The sequence below is a fragment of the Benincasa hispida genome, chromosome 12, assembly GCF_027475165.1.
Source record: "Benincasa hispida cultivar pf3 chromosome 12, pf3_genome.v1.1, whole genome shotgun sequence".
NCBI lineage: Eukaryota > Viridiplantae > Streptophyta > Magnoliopsida > Cucurbitales > Cucurbitaceae > Benincasa > Benincasa hispida.
In genome coordinates this window covers 33,642,853-33,661,622 of record NC_143489.1, presented here as the reverse complement: position 1 = coordinate 33,661,622, position 18,770 = coordinate 33,642,853, and the positions used below count along the sequence as shown (strand labels likewise).

At 35.0% G+C, this 18,770-nt stretch overlaps 2 protein-coding genes across 2 annotated transcripts; both read right to left on the bottom strand.

Moving 5' to 3' along the window:
• Window positions 1-2,829: 2,829 nt before the first annotated feature.
• On the bottom strand, window positions 2,830-3,915 carry LOC120070118 (uncharacterized). Its single transcript, XM_039021973.2, has one exon. The coding sequence runs from the start codon at window positions 3,913-3,915 to the stop codon at window positions 2,830-2,832; it is 1,086 nt and encodes a 361-aa protein (XP_038877901.2).
• Window positions 3,916-4,495: 580 nt separating this feature from the next.
• LOC120070119 (germin-like protein subfamily 2 member 4) lies at window positions 4,496-7,345 on the bottom strand. Its single transcript, XM_039021976.2, has 3 exons — window positions 7,131-7,345; window positions 5,732-6,304; window positions 4,496-4,740 (listed from the first exon to the last, which is right to left on the bottom strand). Exons 1-2 carry the CDS (start codon window positions 7,249-7,251, stop codon window positions 5,754-5,756), a joined length of 672 nt encoding a protein of 223 aa, XP_038877904.1. The 5' UTR covers window positions 7,252-7,345; the 3' UTR covers window positions 4,496-4,740; window positions 5,732-5,753.
• Window positions 7,346-18,770: the final 11,425 nt, after the last annotated feature.

Here is an 18,770-nt window from a genome sequence, read left to right as displayed (position 1 = left end):
TATCAATGTGCTTGCTCCTCCCATGAAATACCAGATTTTTGGCTAAGGCAATGGCCGATTTGTTGTCAACAAAAATCTCCATTGGACCTTCCATTTGAAACTTCAACTCCTTCAATAAGTTTCTTAGCCAAATTGTATGACATACACATGAAGTTGCTGCAACGTACTCTGCCTCGCATGTTGATAATGTGACTATGGGTTGCTTTTTTGACATCCATGTGAATGCCGTTTCACCAATAAAAAACACAAACCCTGTAGTGCTCTTTCGATCATCCAAATCACTACTCCAATCACTATCACAATAACCAACAATATCAAAATTGCTAGAAGAGACATAGGAAAGACCATACCTAATCGTCCCTTTGATGTAGTGAAGTATTCTTTTTGTCATTTTGCAATGTATTGCTGTCGGTTCCTCCATAAATCGACTAATAATTTCAAATGAATAAAGAATATCTGGTCTTGTACATGTCAAGTATCTCAAACTTCCAACCAAGCTTTTGAAATATGTAGAATTTACCTTCTCTCCTCCATCTTGCTTGGTGATTTTGACTCCACATTCCATCGGTGTTCCATGGATTAGCATCATTCATATTGAACTTCTTGATCACTTCTTTAGCATAGCCCTCTTGGGATATAAAAATCCCATCTTCACATTTTTTGACCTCGATCCCAAGATAGTAACTCATGAGACCAATGTCCGTCATTTCAAACTCCTTTTCCATCTCTCTTTTGAACTCATCAAACATGCTAGGATTGTTTCCGGTAAATACTAAATCATCAACATATAAACAAATGATTAGTATGCTTTCACCTTGCATTTTGATGTAGAGGGCATGCTCATAAGGACACTTCGTATATTTCTTCTCTTGAAAGTACTTGTCAATCTTTGAATTCCATGCTCTTGGTGCTTGCTTTAAACCATAAAGTGCCTTCTTCAATTGAAGCACTTTATCTTCTTCACCCTTCACTTCATAACGCAATGGTTGTTCCACATAGACCTCTTCCTCAAGAATTCCGTTCAAGAATGCCGATTTGACATCATTTGATGTATCTTCCAATGATTATGGGTTGCCAAAGAAACAATCAAACGAATAGTTTCAAGGCGAACAATAGGGGCAAATACCTCATCATAATCGATGCCATGTCGTTGGCTATACCCTTTCACCACTAGTCTCGCCTTGTGCCTCTCAACATCACCATTGACTTTTCTCTTTATCTTGTATACCCACTTCACTCCGATCGGTTTGTGCTCTTTTGGAAGCTTGGTCAACTCCCATGTGTCATTTTTCTCTATCGCTCGAATTTCTTCATCCATTGCATCCTTCCATTTCTTGCTTGCAATGGCTTCTTGGAAACTAATAGGCTCACAATCACCAAAAAGACAATAGAGAATTATGTCATTTTGATTTTCATTTACCTCATTAAGTTCCCGTAGACTTCGAGTTCCTCCTGGGCCAATTTCGTTCTCCGAATCACTGGATGAACCTTCAGATGATGATCGATCGGTTGAATGAGGTGGCACTGGAATGAGCAAACCTTAACACATTTCATCCCTGGTTGGCTCATTTTCATCGTCTTCTTCAAAATATGGAAGGAAATCATACTCTTCCTCTTGTATATTCCAATCCCAAGAGGCTTCCTCATAAAAAACAACATCACGACTAATCATTACTTTCCCATTCAAAGGATTGTAAAGACGATAACTCTTTGAACTTGCATCATAGCTGATGAAGATGAGTTTCTCGCTTCGATCATCGAGCTTGGTCCTTTTTTCTTCTGACACATGAGCATACGCAATACTCCAAACATCTTGAAGTGACCAGTCCTAGGCTTTCTTCCATTCCATGCTTCTTGAGGCACCTTGTCAAGCACACTTTTAGTTGGTGTTCGATTTGTCAAATAAACCGCACAAGCTACAACCTCCGCCCAAAATTCCCTCGGCATCTTCTTTTTCTTTAGCATGCTTCTTGCCATGTTCAAGATTGTCTGATTCTTCCTCTCCACCACGCCATTTTGTTGCGGTGTCTTTGGAACTGTTAACGGACGTCAGATGCCTTTTTCATCACAAAATTGTTTGAACTCATTTGATGTGAAATCACCACCTCGATCGATTCTTATGGCCTTGATTGTAAGGTTGCTTTCATTCTCCACACGTGTCTTAAATCTCTTGAAGATTTCAAATACTTCTGATTTTTCCTTCAAAAAGTACACCCATTTTTTTCTAGAAAAATCATCAATAAAGAAAAGGAAATATTTACTTTTACCATGAGACTCGGTTTGATCATTCCACACACATCGACATGGATGAGTTCTAAAGGCTTCTTTGCTTTTGTCATAGACTCCTTCAGAAAACTACTTCGATGATGTTTGCCAAGCAAACACCTTTCACACACTTGGTTTGGCTTGTGAATGTGTGGTAAACCTCGCACCATCTTCTTCTTCGACAAATATTCTAGACTTCCAAAATTGAGGTGCCAGAACCATAGATGCCATAGCCAAGAGAGATCTTCAAAACACGTCTTCAAGCATTTTGGAATATCATTATATATATCAAAGGAAACATTCAGTTTTTGGTCATGTAGACTTTAGCAATAAGTCTCTCATGATTATCCCTCAAATACAAACAATTGTTTTTCATTTGAACTTCAAAACCTTTCTCTAACAATTGTCTTACACTCAATATATTATTTTTTATATTGGGAATGTAATAAACATTTGTGATATATTGATTTTCTCCATTTTTTAACCGAATGAGAATTTTACCTATTCCTTTGATGGCAACCAAAGAATTGTCTCCAAAGACAATATTACCTTTCTCCATCTCGTTCAACTCCACAAACATCTCGCGTTTTCCACACATGTGATTCGAGGCTTCTGTGTCAAGATACCACATACTATCTTGACTCTCTTCTTCTCCCTTTGAAACCATAAATAAGGTTCCATTCTCCTCTGCATAATTGATTGCCCTTGATGGGCTTTTGATGTGCTAGCGGTTGATCGGTCCTGATGCTTTCGATCAATCGACTCTGTTTGAGATGAGTAACACTCATCCACATAATGTCCATATTTGTTACAATTATAAAATTTTACCTGAGATTTATCTCTTCTGGACCTTCCATTACGTCTTCCATGACCTCGACCTCCTCTTCCTCTTGAGGATTTAGACGAGTTTTGAGAAACATCGATGTTGGCTTCACCTCTTCCATTATGGCCTCGACCACCACGACCTCTTCCACGTCCACGACTATTCTCCTCCTTAATTTTGAGTTGGAGAAGTTGTTCAATGGTCTCTGTTTGCTCCATCCTCCTTTTCTTTTTCTCCTCATAGGCTTGTAACGTGCCTATAAATTTTTCAATTGTCATGTTCTCGAGATCCTGTGTCTCCTCGATCGTCGTGGCGATAATCTCGAACTTTGTATTTAGGCTTCGTAGAATCTTCTCCATGACACGAACATCAGTGATTTCTTCACCATTTCGTCTCAATTGGTTGACGACAGCCATTACTTTTGTGTGATATTCCACTATCACCTCCATCTCCTTCATTTGTAAAGATTCAAACTCACCACGTAAGGTTTGCAACCGTACCTTTTTCACACGATCGGCTCCTCTATGAGTCGATTGGAGCTTGTCCCATGCCGCCTTTGATGTCTTCGCATTGGCGATGGTCTCAATCGTATCTTCGTCCACCAATTGATACAAGATATAAAGGGCCTTCTTGTCCTTCTTTCTTGTCTCCTTTAACGCATCTCTTTGTGCTTGATCGGCTCCAACTTCTGTCTCTTGGAAACTGTTCTCCATGATCTCCCACACGTCTTGTGCTCCTAGTAACGCTTTTATCTTGATGCTCCAATTTTCATAATTGAGCTTGGTAAGCATTGGTAGTTGAAGTGAATCTATCCCACCGTTGACCATTTTTCTCTCAATATTTTCTACTAGCATTGATACCACTATGTTAGAAAAAACATGGAGGACAAATATGAAAAATGAGAGTATATCTTTTCCATTCAACTAAGTATGCCTTTATATAGGCTTACAAATATAACCATAGGAACGCCAATGGTTTAAAGCTTAAATGTCATCAAATGCTCATAACTCACATAAATCGTGTAACTCAAAAATCATTATCGGTTACAAAAAACTAAAAGTCACAAAACCCAAAAGTTACACTAAATGCCACAAATAAAATTTAATAATGACAAACTTTTCAACAAAAGCAAGGTAATGGAAAAGACTTGTGACCTCAAGAATGATGAGATATGACAAAGATATATTAACTTTAAGAAAACATATAAACAGTAAGATTTATTCAATACAAGTAAAATCATTAAATATTCTAGCATGCTATGAGTTGCTTATATATATATATATTCGAGTAAAGAACAACAATAAAAAAGAAGAACACAAACCTCAAACTTGTAGGAAGAAAAACTCGAAGGAGAACCTCCAATACTCGAATCTACAGTGTTGGCATCCTCCTTTATAGGTTCATCCATTCCACAAATCCATTTTTATTACCATTACTATTGAAAGATACAATCCCATCAATAAGTAGCTACACTAGAAACAGTCTCAAAAAAGAGAGGGGGAGGGTAAGATGGTGATGAAAAAAAAAAAAAAAAAAAACTAAAATCCTTATTTCTCAAAGTCTTCACCATCTGACTTGAGAGAGTGGAGACTAACTTTTAAGGCCTTCTTCTTGACTTTAATGTGGTGCAAATCCAGCTTCAGAACAACCTTCTGCAAGAGAGAAGAAAGGGTAATTTAGAGTGCATTCCTAATAACAATTTTCAGCAAAGTTTTTTTTAACATGTTGCTAAAAATTGTCTTTCACCAACGAAATTTGCTTGCATCACTAAAAAAATTGTCACTGAAAATGAATTTTCTTGTAGTGGTTGTTTCGATTTTTATTCATTTTGACTTAAAAAACGACCATAGTAAAATAACCTCAAAATATAATTTAGGGAAAAATATTCTTATGGTCCTTGACTTTTCAGGAATGTGTGTGTTTGGTCCTTAATGTTTTAAATTGGTCATGACAGTCATTGAGTTTTCAAAAATAGATGTAAAAGGTCCATCAACTAATAAATCAATTAAATTTAAACATAAAATTGACTAGATGATGATATGGAAAGATAACTTGAAAAAGAAGAAAAGTGTTGTGTTTAATTAATAAATCAACGCTAATATATATTAATTTAGCATTCATGTAACATGTAACATGTAGTTAGTATTATATGAAAATTATACCATGGATAATTAATTTAAGCACAATTAGCCTTAAGAAAATAGAAACTCAAACTTCATTGAAGTCCCACGAAATTGAAAATTCAAAGTCTATTATTCTAAACCAAATTTGGAGATTGGAATAGGAAAGCTTTCCCATCCGACCTTGTTTATGCTAGTTGATAAATATTTTTACTACCATAATCATACCATATAAATTTATTATGTCTCAGTTTTAAAATTCATAAACTAAAATATATAATTAAAAATGTTAAATTATAATAAGAGAACTTAAAACTTTAGAGATTAAATTGAACAAGTAACATATATAACCATATTACAATAAAAGAATATAATATAAGTATATATCTGTCAACATGAATGTAGATTAATTGATATATTAAAATTGTATTCTCGATCACACTGTCAAAGTTGAGTCGGTAGAAACCGAACAAAATTATTCTTAATTTTTCTTAAAGGAAAATTTATTCCTCATTAACCATACCTACGTATATGTATAATCGTGATCATTTCTTCTTAGGAGCAATCTTGGATTTAATCTCTCCCACCTCATCGGCCCCAATCTGAAAAGTCCTAGCGAGGACACCGTCGTCAACCGGGGGGGAGGAGGAAAACAAGGCGGCGGCAACCGACAGAGTTCCGGGCAGCTGGCTGTTGAAGGCGGCGATAACAGAAGCAGGTTTATCCTTCTTGTTTTGTTGGAAATGGAGTAGGCCCTTGGGGAAGACAAAGATTTCGCCTTTTTTTATGGTTTTGGAAATCAGTTTGTTGGCGGTGGTTATGAATCCGACGTCGAGTTCACCGTCGAGGACGAAGACGATCTCGGTGGCGCGTGGGTGGATGTGCGGTGGGTTCAGGCCACCGTCAGGCGAGTAGTCAATTCGAGCGAAGGAAATGCCGAGGGTGTTGAGGCCGGGGATTTTGTCGACATTGGCCAGCGTGACCGCAGATCCGACGGAGTTGTTGATGGCGGCAGGCTTTGCTAGTCCAGCGAAGAAGAAGTCTGAGGCTGTTATGTTGGTATCCTCCTTGCATGGGAATCCATTCACTTTTATCCCTGTTACCATTGGAAATTTGAAAGTATATAATGAATAACTATCATTCTGCTTATTTCCATTAAAAAAATTATCGTTATTATTATTATTATTTTTCAAAATCTGATACTAGTAATCCTTTAACAATTTGGTTGAGTTAATTTCAATGTCGTGTCATTTAGTTCTTATATTTTAAGAACATTATTCAAGTTATTTTGTCGAATGTTCGGTAGATTATAGTTGGCAACTTTATTTGTTCAGTTACCATAGTTGGTAGTAAATGTTTTATGTCAGTTGAACTATACTATTAGCGGTTATCGACTTCTTTAGTTTAGATTATGTTTGATAATCATTTGGATTTCGTTTGGAAACTATATATATTTTTTTAATTTATACTTTAAAAATTAAACATATGAATATTATTTCCACCTCTAAATTTCTTTTTAGTTTTCAAAAGGTTGTTTTTGTTTTTAGAATTTGGTTAAGAATTCAACCCATGTTCTTAAGAAAGATGTAAATCATGGTAAGAAATGTGAATGAAATAGACTTAATTTTAAAAAATAAAAACAAAAAATTAAATAGTTACCAAATGTGATTCAATTTTTGATTTTTTAAAAATTAAGTTCACAAATACTATTTCTACTCGTAAATTTATATGTTATATTATCTATTTACTATTAATATTTTTACGCAAACCAGTCAAATTTTGAAAAAAAAAAAGTTAAAAACTTTTTTTTGAACTAAAAACAAAATTGACTTAAGCTACATCAACGACAATACTAACATTGCCTTAAGTTATAATAAATGCATACACATATGTTCATTAATTATGATCACTTGCATATATACCTTTGGAAGTTTCAGCGACACATAAGTCTTGAAGTGCGTCGGGCTCGGAAGCGTGGAAACCGGGAATTGTTGTAGCTGCAATAAACAAGACTAAGAACACAAGAACTTTTGATGCATCCATTATTTGCTAGATTATTATATGACAAAAAGAATATCAAATGCAGAGAGGGATATATGTTATTTGATGTTCAAAGGGGGGGATTTATGGTGAAAGGAAGAGGTAGAAACTATAGTATATTTATAATATGGTTGAAATAATAATATAAAATATTTAATGTCACACCCACTTTAGCTTGCATGGTATGGTAAAGCAAAAAGTAAATTTAAAAGAGGCTTAGCCTTAAATTCAAAGCAATTAGGAATTGAAACAAAAAACAAAAACCATATATTAAGTAAATGTGGTTAATTAGTTTAAATCAAACAAAAAGTTGGGCTAATGCCTAGTGAGAATTTACCATTTGGCCAAATGGTCTTTTTGAATGTGATCTACCAACGGTAAAATTGACCTTTTTTTTTTTTTTTTTTTTTTTTTTTGGTAACTTTATGAATTGTGAAAGCAAAGGCTGTGAAATTGGGGGTTGGTTTTGATCTGTGGTTGGCTGAGGAGTTCTTGTTGTGCTGTTGGATGGGAGGTTGAAATGACAATGTCTCTTACTTACAAATTGAGAACTACCTTTAGGAAATATAATAATAATATGTTAATTTATTTTTAAGATTAATCCACGATCATAATATCGTAGATGAGACATCAATTACCATTTTTGGAGGTAATTATTTTTATTCTCCATCTCATGATTATTGAACTAAATTCATGCATGGGTATGTTTTTTAAAGATAAAATAAACTATTTTGTACTTTGATTGATAAGATAATTAAAGAAATGTGTTGGAAATAAAACTCAAAAAAGATAAAAAAAAAAAATTGTGAAGTAAACCAAAAGATTAATAATTACCCAGCAGTAAAATAATGAAAAAAAAAAAAGATGAGAACATTTTGTAATTATGGATTGAGGTACACAAATAAGCATTATTCATAGAGAAGATGTGTCTCACTCCATCGAGTTATTTGACAATAACTTTGTGTGAGAAAATAAAAAACCGACCAACTGACCTTAATTCGGTTGGTTTCAGTTGGTCGGATTAGTTTTCGTTGTCTTTATGCACACCCCTAATGTGCGTCATGTTTAAGATCATGTGATGTATATTCACTACTACAAAATCTACATTACTTGACACTTGTAGTTTTTAATTACTTGATGTTTCTGTGGAAAAAAAGTCAAGTAATATGATTTTGGACAAAAAAATGTCAAGTAAAAGGGTTAAAAAAGCGAAGATTGACGGAATATTTCGGATATTTTCACGCGAACCGTTACTTGACACGAAGGTCTTACTTGACATTTTTTTCATGTCAAGTAAAAGGGTTAAAAAAGCGGAGATTGACAGAATATTTCGAAAATTTTCACGCCAACCTTTACTTGACATGATTTTCGTGTCAAGTAATATAAGGTCTTACTTGACACGGTTCACGTGTCAAGTATAAGAAGCTCTTACTTGACATTTTTTTCATGTCAAGTAAAAGGGTTAAAAAAGCGGAGATTGACAGAATATTTCGGATATTTGATAAGCCTCCAATTTGGTAGGTGATCGTATAGAAACTGGTAAGCGATCATGTAATGTTTTATAAGCGATTGTGTAGTTCCGGGGAAGCGATCGCAGGGTGTTTGTGGGCTATCATCTATTGTTACTCGACGATTGTGTAGCAGAGCTAAGCGATCGTATAGCAGAGCTCAACGATTGTGTAGCATTTGGTAAGCGATCGTATAGCATTTGTTAGGCAATCATATAGAAATTGGTAAGCGATCGTGTAGTTTCGGGTAAGCGATTGTGGGGTGTTCGTGGGCAATCATCTAGTATTACTCAGCGATCGTGTAGCCGAGCTTAGTGATCATGTAGCATTTGATAGGCGATCGTATAGCATTGGGTAGGCGATTGTATAACATCTTGTTACTCAGCGATTATGTAATAGAGCTAAGCGATCGTGTAGCCGAGCTTAGCGATTGTATAGCATTTGGTAGGCGATCGTCTAGTGTTACTCAGTGATCGTGTAACAGAGCTAAGCGATCGTGTAGCCGAGCTCAGCGATCGTGTAGCATTTGGTAGGCGATCATATAGCATTGGGTAGGTGATCGTATAACATTTTGTTACTCAACAATCGTGTAGCAGAGCTAAACGATCGTGTAGTCGAGCTCAGCGATTGTGTAACATTTGGTAGGCAATCGTCTAGTGTTACTCAACGATCGTGTAGCAGAGCTAAACGATCATGTAGAGACTTTATTTTTTACTCAGCGATCGTGTAGAGACTTTATTTTTCATTTTCCTCTCAAATTAAAAACTCTTTCTCTCCTCATTTACTTTACTCAGCGATCGTGTAGAGACTTTATTTTTTGTTTCCCTCCCTCTCCTATTTTCATTTTCCTCTCAAATTTGGTTTCCCTCCTACAAAAATTATCAAATAAAATGATATTTTCCTCTCTCATTTTCATTTCCCTCTCTCAAATTAAAAACTCTTTCTCTCCTCCTTCACCATCTCACTCACGACCTTCCCCTTCCCCCCAATTTTTTTTTCTTCTTCTGTGCGCCCGAAAGCCCTAGCCGTCGTCAGCCTTCATTCTCCCTTCACCTTCGTTCTCGTTGCTGTTATTGATTTTTTCATTTCGTCGTCTGCTCAACCGCGTCAGCCGGCCAGCTGTGCACGCCGTTCGCGAGTCTTCAACCCCGCCCAGATTTATAGCCAAATGCCCCCAACTGCTTCCGTCGCTTCAGCTGCGCCCAGATATGTAGCTGAACGCTTTTGTCGCTTAGGCCCCACCCAAATCTATAGCCGAACGCCCCCAACCGCTTTCATTGCTTTAGTCAAGTTGGTCCAGCCAAATCCATTTGTCGTCGTCGAGGTTGTCCATGTCTTCGTTGAGGTCTAGCTTTGTAATAGATCTGTTCAAGTGTGGGCTCACTCTATCTCGTCAGATCTATATTTTATCTCGCTGGAATCTTGTATTTTTGGATAAAGTTTTGGTAAGTTTGGTGAGTTTTGATTACTTTAATGGATTTCTTGGAAATTTTTGAATACCCATAAGTTTTTTTTACCCAAATTGATTGATGCTCTTTGTGATTTGGCTTTAGAATCAAGATTCGGAGAACATTAATGTGTTGTCCAATAAGTTGATATTGATTTCGGTAAGTATATGAGGTATATCTTGTTTGCTGTTGGATATTGGGTTTATTCCATTGTTGCCCACAATATTTTGGTTGGTGTTGGTGGTTTTACTTGAAAATTTTTGAACACTCAATAAGTTTTGACATTAACTTAGTAATACCTGTCACTTTTTTGGTGTTAGATTGAAGTGTTGGAAGGAATTGAAGGAAATCAGAAGCAAGATTTCCATGAGCAGCAGAACAAGACTATTCCAAATTACAATCATGAATCAACAATGCATTTACAATCGACTTTAAACAAGCAGTTATGCAAATAATACAGAAATTACAGCATGATAATCTCAAATGTACAGAGGGAAAAACTGTACGAACAAATGCAGATGCGTCTCCATGCTCCAATGTGCACGATCGCTCGAACAACAGCGACCACAAACACTCGATCTATATGACCGCAACATCGCATGAACACAGTACAAACACTTTGCACTCGTCCTCAATGATCTCCTCGGCACGAACTCTTCAGCAACACGAATGGCCTCCACAACACCACGAATGGCCTCTAGAAAACCTCGACGGTGTCGAGCTGAGTTTGACAGCACCAACAAGGAGACCTTGATATTCTCGGTGTGAGAATCCAGAGGGTGGGCTCTGTTTGGACTTGGTATAAGGCAGGCGAACGGAGGAAACAACGATCGCGTACACAACTGGTGATAACTTGTAGAAATACAAGTTATTTATATCATTTTATTTAGATTATGCGGCAAAAAGAAGGAAAAGTTGCATCGACCGTATAGAAATTGGCTTAGAAACGTGAAAATTGTAAAGTGTTGTAAGCATGCCCGCTAACCCCATTGCGATGGCAAAAGGGAATGTCCAAGTCTTTGTTTTGTAGGAAACAGATCACCGCATGCGACAATTGCTCGAGGACAAAAAGAACAACGCATTATCACAGCATGCAACAATCATTCAAGAACAAAGAAAGAACAACGCAATTGCAGTGCATGTGACGATCGATCATGGACTCAAATGATCAACGCATTTCCATCACATGCGACAATCGATAAAAGATCAAAGCAATTACACCGCATGCAGTGATCAATCGAAGATGTAAATAGCAATGCATTCGCAAGGACTTCTGACATTGTACAACTTTTCTATTGTACGATTCTGACAAATTGAACGTAGAGCAGAGCGGACGTTTCCACTATGCCATGGCAGGAATTATCAGCTTTACAGAGCGGGACCACTAATGCAGAAGGAGCCAAGGTCTATAAATAGCTTCATTAAATTCAAAGAAAGGAGGTTGGTCTGAAGAGACAATTCATAGAAATCCGGGGAGAAAGACGAGACAAGACCAAGAGGTAAGTCTCTAGAGCAAGCAATTATTTCCATTCCCGAAGAAGAAGCTCTATACAAAGGATCACTTCTACCTAGAAAACAAGCCTGAGAGGGAAGCTTTCCACTCCATTTCTACCACACGCCGGCAAGTAAATTGTCTCCGATCGGGATCCGTGTCAAGACATTGACACTCTTTTCGTATTTGTTCTTATTTTCTATTCATCCACTATGTTCATCTCTAATCTTTCATTCACTATCTGTAACAAACGCTTATCCTTAGATTTCAATGTCATTATCGTATTCATCATCATCTCTCTGTTCTTCACTATACATTCATCATCAATTTCTTTCATCATGTGTAACTCATCCCCCAGGGTAAAGGGGAAGGATTAAGCGAGTAAGTTAATCTTTGTTGAAGAAATCGGCTAAGTTTAGCTAAAGCATGCTCGACGACATCTTCACCTGTGAGAGCAGAAGTGAAGATATTATTTCGCCTCTCAAAAAGGTTGGAAAAATGTGTTAACTAAAGCGAGAAGTATTTCCAGAGATGGAAACAACCTTGCATTCATTAAGTTCATCCCTGTTTCACCATAGACATATGGGAACACGGCCGATCACTGAGAGGTGTAAGCCAAGGGAAAGCAGAACCTTAGTTGCGTCCTCAACAAGATTGACGAACTTGCGATGTCCTTTCCCTCAACCCATTCTCTTTCTGACTCATCTCACAAAACTTGCCACCGCATTCATTAGATACTTTTGCACATCTTCACAACCAGTCCTCAACTTGTATATTAATTGTCTATTCATTTATTGATCACCACATTCTACTTTATTACTGCAACTTATTTTATTACCGCAAATCTATTTTATCACCACAATCTATTTTACCGCACTTTACTTTATTATTGCATTTTATTCTTTACCGCAATTTGCTCTTTACCGCAATTTACTTTTCTCAAATCAATTCTTTATTCTTTATGTTTAATCGGTTGTAGGTACCACATTAGTATTGTATTAATCATCATAATCCCCGTGTTCGACCTTAGATTACTTTGAGAAACTTGCATTGGAATTATACTTGGTTCCAACGTAAGAAAACTTGTGACACGCACACTACGCAAGTTGTTGGCAATACACATTCAACGCATTAAATTTTATCATTACAACTGGGAAAGTGGGAGATGGCGAAGACCTATCATATAGGTCGATGCCCAATCGTTTAGATAAAGCTATGCGATCGTTTAGCTCTATCGTTTTAGCTCGGTCTGTCTCTACAGACTTTACACGATCGTTTACCTTGGGCCAACAATCGTCTAGCAAAACTATGCGATCGTTTAGTAAATACTGCACGATCGTTTAGCTTGCACCTGCACGATCATTTAGCTCACCCAACCATCGTTTAGTAAATCCAAGTTTACTTGACGAATTCATAAGTTTCTCTTGCGCGAGAGAAAACTCAAAAACCTTTTCAAACTTTTGTAAAACCTCTTTCGAAAATAGGAAAATTATTTTCCTTTTCAACTCACGGTTACCATGATCCAATAACTACCCACTACTTTGGTTATTAAAAAGAAAAAGTAATAATTATCAAATAATTAATATTATTATAAATATAAATGATAATCAACTTATCATACTATATTTATAACCTATTTCATCTCATGAAACATATAAACTATATTTCTTTTTCTATTCCATGGTACTTAATGTAAATCTCATTTACATCAATCCTCTACTAGATGTATCTCATACATCATATCGATTATATCATATATAATCAAAATACCTCTTGTCAATTTGTACATGTCAAATCAACACCAAGAACTGATCCTCAACAGAATCCAAGCAACCAAGGGGACCTCATGGACTTGTAGCTCTGAAGCTCTAATGGTACGTGAATGACTAACTAAACTCTTTAGTCATGGGATCCACCATCCGTAAACTGCCAGACACTCCACTAAAGACTGACAACTAAACTCTCCTTACTACAGATTTATTATATGTCCATCTTAATGAATCAGCAGTGCGACAACCCTTCACAGATCACTCGTAAGTACAGCTAGGCCAATAACCGTTATGCTCCTGTAGTTACATTTGTCTCTTTAAATACCATTGATCCCTCTAATGAACATAAGTAATAGTCCTACTATGACTGAGTCTTCTCTTCCAAAGAGAAGCTGTGGCCACTATGTTCAAGCCCCAGAATCAGCCTTTAAGGGAGCAATCTCTCTACTTATCCCTGCTTTGGGAAAGAAGTGAATTCCATCTTGTGGATTGAGTTTCCAGCTCCCAGATCAGACAAGTCCCCAAAAAGGTAGGCATCTTGAGTTGGCAATCTGGCCACTCTCACCCATACTAATCAAAAGACTGCTCTCAAAGGCAGGAGTTCCCAAAACACTCAGGATTGAGGTCGTGTCACCTATGGTCGTTTAGGTGAGATGTAAGTCTCTAGTATTAACGGGGTTATATACAGAGTCTAGTCATCTCGTGGTCCAGGTCTTATACAAATTCTTTGTATAGGACACCCCCGCTCCATGTCTCCACATGAATGGTCAGGATCTACCATCTGTAGTAGTTTACAATAATTGCAAATCTCTACAAAGCAGGCCGTATCCGTAGTGTCACCAGGATCGGGTGTCCCACCTTAATCCTTATACTACAGACCGATTTAGGTTATCACTTAAGGCATGTTCCACTTGTATATCACATATACATGCTTAAGTTTACATAAGATAACCAAGGAGCTTTGTTTATTGGATATGAGTAAATGCCAGAATTAAATAACACTTATTTTATTCATTGAACAATGTGTATCTTTACAAAACAATGAGACTCCGGGAGAATTAGGACACTAATCCCAACAATCTCCCACTTGTTCTAATGACTCGGGAGACTAATGTATAATACAATATAAAAATGTACAATATACAATAAACTAGGGCATATCCTAGTATCATCTCCCACTTGCTCTAGACAAGATGCCGCATGTCCCACAGACCCAGACTTTCTAGTTGACCCTTGAACACTTTAGCCGTGAGGATCTTTGTAAAGGGATCAGCAAGGTTAAAGAGTTTGACCGATTAGTCTCGGATCGTTGGAACCCATGATCTGTAGGTCTATCGAGTTTCCTTGCTAGCTCACTAAGGACAAAATTGAAGAACAAAGTGAAGTAATAATTTGAAATGTTCAAATTCGGAGCTTTAGGAAAAATTGTATTTTATATGAGATATAATTTACAATTAAATAATTAATTTATTAATTAATTATTTTCGAGAGTATTCTTGAACATTAGCATGAAAATGTTTTTAAAACTTGATTAATATGATTAGTCAAAGTTAGGTGTCAAGAATAATTTAATATGTGATATTAAATTTGTTTTTAAATATTTTCTAAATTATGAAAATGTATTTTCATAAAAAATTTGATTTATTGATTTTTTAAAATTAGTTAGTGGAAAAATCCAATTGTTGGATTTTTCCACTAACTAAGTGGACTTTGAAGTGACACTTCCCAAGCTTGACACCTAAAGATTACACGCTAGTGGAGTTTAAGGTGGAAGACATGCAAGACAGGATTTTACATGTATTTTTCTATAATTAGTTTGGTTTTTGAATTTTGTAAAAACTAATGCTTCTTTGACCTTTGACCTAAATTATTCAACAAAATCTCCTTTACTCTCCATCTTTCTAAAGTGAATTTACCGTTTGTGGTGTCATCGAGCTCGGGAGAGGAAGATTGCAGTGGATTATACAAAGGTTGTAATTTCTAACCTTTTATGCATGCTTATTCTTGTTTTTATGTACTTAGAACGTTATCGATCCTTGCTTCCGCTGTGCATGTTGTTGTTTATGTTCCAACACATATATCAATTGCCTCCATAAATATTGAATAACTTTCTGTTACTAATGTGTTATTTTGAAGGGCCATACAAAATCACTATAAACCCATCATGTTATTGTATTGGTTTATCTATGGTATGAATTTTGGGAATCAATATTGGTTAATTAGTTTCGTCTCTGTTTTAGATTTCAATTTTGGTTAATCGATTTTTGTTCAGGTAGGGACATAATTATTAGAAGAGATTATAGCACATCAGAGAGGATGCGTCTGTACCCTTCTTGCTTTCTTGAGTTATTTTTAAACGGGTTTGTTGCAACTTCCTCTTAAATTGCTTGAAATGCCTCTATCGTGTTGGAAAATTCTGTTTTCTAGGGTTTGATCATGGAATTTGTTGATTTTGTTTATTGGGAAATTGAAGGTTGTCAACCACTCTTCTGTGCTTGATTTTCGATCTAATTCGAAGGGTTAAGTGCCAGCTATCAATGACCAATGTAAACAATGTTACCAAACGTTGCTTTTGTTTTTTGAAAATAGAAAACAAAAATCAGTTACCAAACATATATAGTTTTTATTTTTAATAAACATAATTTAAAAAACATAAAAACATAAAAAAAATTGAAATAATTACCGAACGGGATCTTAGTTATTTCAATTTTTGTTTGCCTCATTTATGGAAAATTTCAATTTTGTGTTTTTCTTCTTAATAAGAGTTTTTTGAAAATCACAATTTGAAGTGTTGATTCTTTATTCTTGCTGAGAAGTTGAGAATTTATGTTGTAGGTCTATACTTCAAAGATGATTGTTTTCTTTTATCCCCTTTCTTTTCTCCCATTATTTACCATTTAGGAAAGCTGAAGAAGAACGAAACACAATACCAATTAGTCTTTCCCAAATTTTTATGCATGTTGAGTGGGTTTTGTAGATTCTTTAAGGGAGGAGTAAATCGAGTTGAAGAAATTTAGGATAAGTTCTTATTTTATTTTGCTTTAATACAATTTTGTCAAAAAATTATTTCATTATTTTGTTTCAGTATCTTGTGTTTAAAGGAAGAATAAAGGAAATATGATTTCATTACTGGCAGATCTTGCTTAGTTTGTTCTCATTTCAAGAACTCGATCTGATTCTAGATTTCCGATTGAGCTTTAAACATCTTTTACAGGTTTGTGTTTTAGCTTAATGGTAGAGATTAATAGTCTAAATCGCTTGGTGTCTTCATGATTTTTTGAGAGATGACTTGTTCTTATTTTGTACTAGTTTATTCTGTTAGCTCGTTTAGTCCATAAAACCCTTCCTAATGTTAAATTTTGACCAAGTTTTTGTGTCTAATGAGGATAATAAATTATTCTGTTGGTAATTTTAAGTAACTTACATTTATTTTTTTTCTTATTATTAGTTAACTTTTTTTTGTTTCATATGAAATTATCATAGATTGAATCAAGTGGGGAACTTTCAAATGCTACTACAATTGTACCAAGCAAACAAATATTCCTTAAACTTTTCCAATATCACCTCCATCGATAAATTTATTTGTAATGTGATGAAAATTATTCTTGATTTAATTATTATCTTATTCTAATATCTCATATTTTTCTTTTGATAGAGTATCAATAACAAAAGTCAAATTAAGTGCAAGTTATTGATTGGTATGACTCAGGCGAGATTGTTGCAGAAGGACGGTGGTCTTTTAATGATCCCAACTGCTCTTGTTCATCAGATTTCTATTGGTCCACATACATTTAGAGTATGGGTTTTAGTCCCTTTGCCACTTCCTTTTTTCGTTGCTTCAAAGGTGTCTATTTCTATTATTCCCTTCCTTCATTTATGCAAATAAAGCAGCCGAAGAATGGGAATGCTAGACTCTACCAAGTAAAGCAACTCCAACAGGAATTGGCGCGCAAACTTTTCCTACTTAGAAATACAACCACAACCAAGCCTACATCTGAAATGACATGTATTGAAGAAACTTTGAGCAGTACAGTTGCATAGTCATCTGATAAGGTAATTATTGGTATGTTATTTTATAAGCTTATTTATCTACATTTATTAAAAATTTTATATATTTGCTTAATATACACTATTAATGGTATATGCAAAATCATACATTAATATAGATTTTATAAATTTATGTAAGTGAATGAAATGATGCCTTACTAGAGGAAAAGAGAACCTACGATGACAGCTCAACTACGTAGTAATATAATCTCGAATACTTGGTGAATTTTGTATTTTGAGGGCTAACTTATGTTGTTGGTACATTCACTAACTACTTTATCTAGCTTATATCATTTATACGACAACTTTATTCTAAGAAATTATTGAATACTTTATTTTATAATATTAATAGATCGAGAATGGAAGTTATTAGTATTTATTGTGCTATGAAGTATTTTATGTGCGTAGATTTTAACTAAAATTGAGTACTTGAACTAAAAGTTATCAAAATCTAATTAATTCAAAAAATATTTTTGAGAAAAAAGTTACCTCTTTTCTAGCCATGAGTTAAAACTATAGAAAGATTTATATAGCAAAAATGAAATCCTATCAAAAGCTTATTATAATAATTATAATAATTGGAAATGATTAAATAACATTACTATAGTATACAATTAAAGCTATAAATACTATATTATAGTGTTGAAAAAAGGCTATCATATGTTAAAGATAGCATATTATTTTAGCTATATAAATATATTATAGCTTTAATAAAAAATGCTATCAAATGTTTTTATAGCAACGTATATAAGCTATATCTTCGTATAATAACATCCATTATAGTTTTAGAAAAATGCTATAAAAAGTCTCAGACTTTTAATAACATGGATTGTCAGGACTTTCTAAAAAGGCTATAAAAAGTCTATTATAACTTTTTTCTTTAGCTATTATATATGTTATTTCGTGTAGTGATAGTATGACAGAGATTTGCCATGCTATGTGTCGGAAAAATTTTCGATGCATAGTATGATAGAGATTGCTCAGTTGCGCGCGTTGAGTTTACTTTACGGCAGTATGACAGAGATTTGATACAGATTTGGTGAGAACTTTTACCTGCTTATGATTATGTTTTCAAGAGTTATTTTTACGAAATTTTTATATGTTTTTAATTGTCTTTAGTTTTGAAATTGCTCATGATTCACATCAGTTTACACAGTTTTGAATTTCATTTGAGAATGTGAAGTTTAACATTTGAAATTATTTTCTTAAAAGTACTCCTCCTAATAACTTACTATTCATTGGACTTTTTAGTTCATCA

Coding starts and splice junctions, on each gene's coding strand:
- LOC120070119 (XM_039021976.2), bottom strand. CDS start 7,251: ATGGATGCATCAAAAGTTCTTGTGTTCTTAGTCTTGTTTATTGCAGCT. Junction 6,305..7,130: donor TGTCGCTGAAACTTCCAAAG/GTATATATGCAA, acceptor CAATGGTAACAG/GGATAAAAGTGAATGGATTC.
- LOC120070118 (XM_039021973.2), bottom strand. CDS start 3,915: ATGGTCAACGGTGGGATAGATTCACTTCAACTACCAATGCTTACCAAG.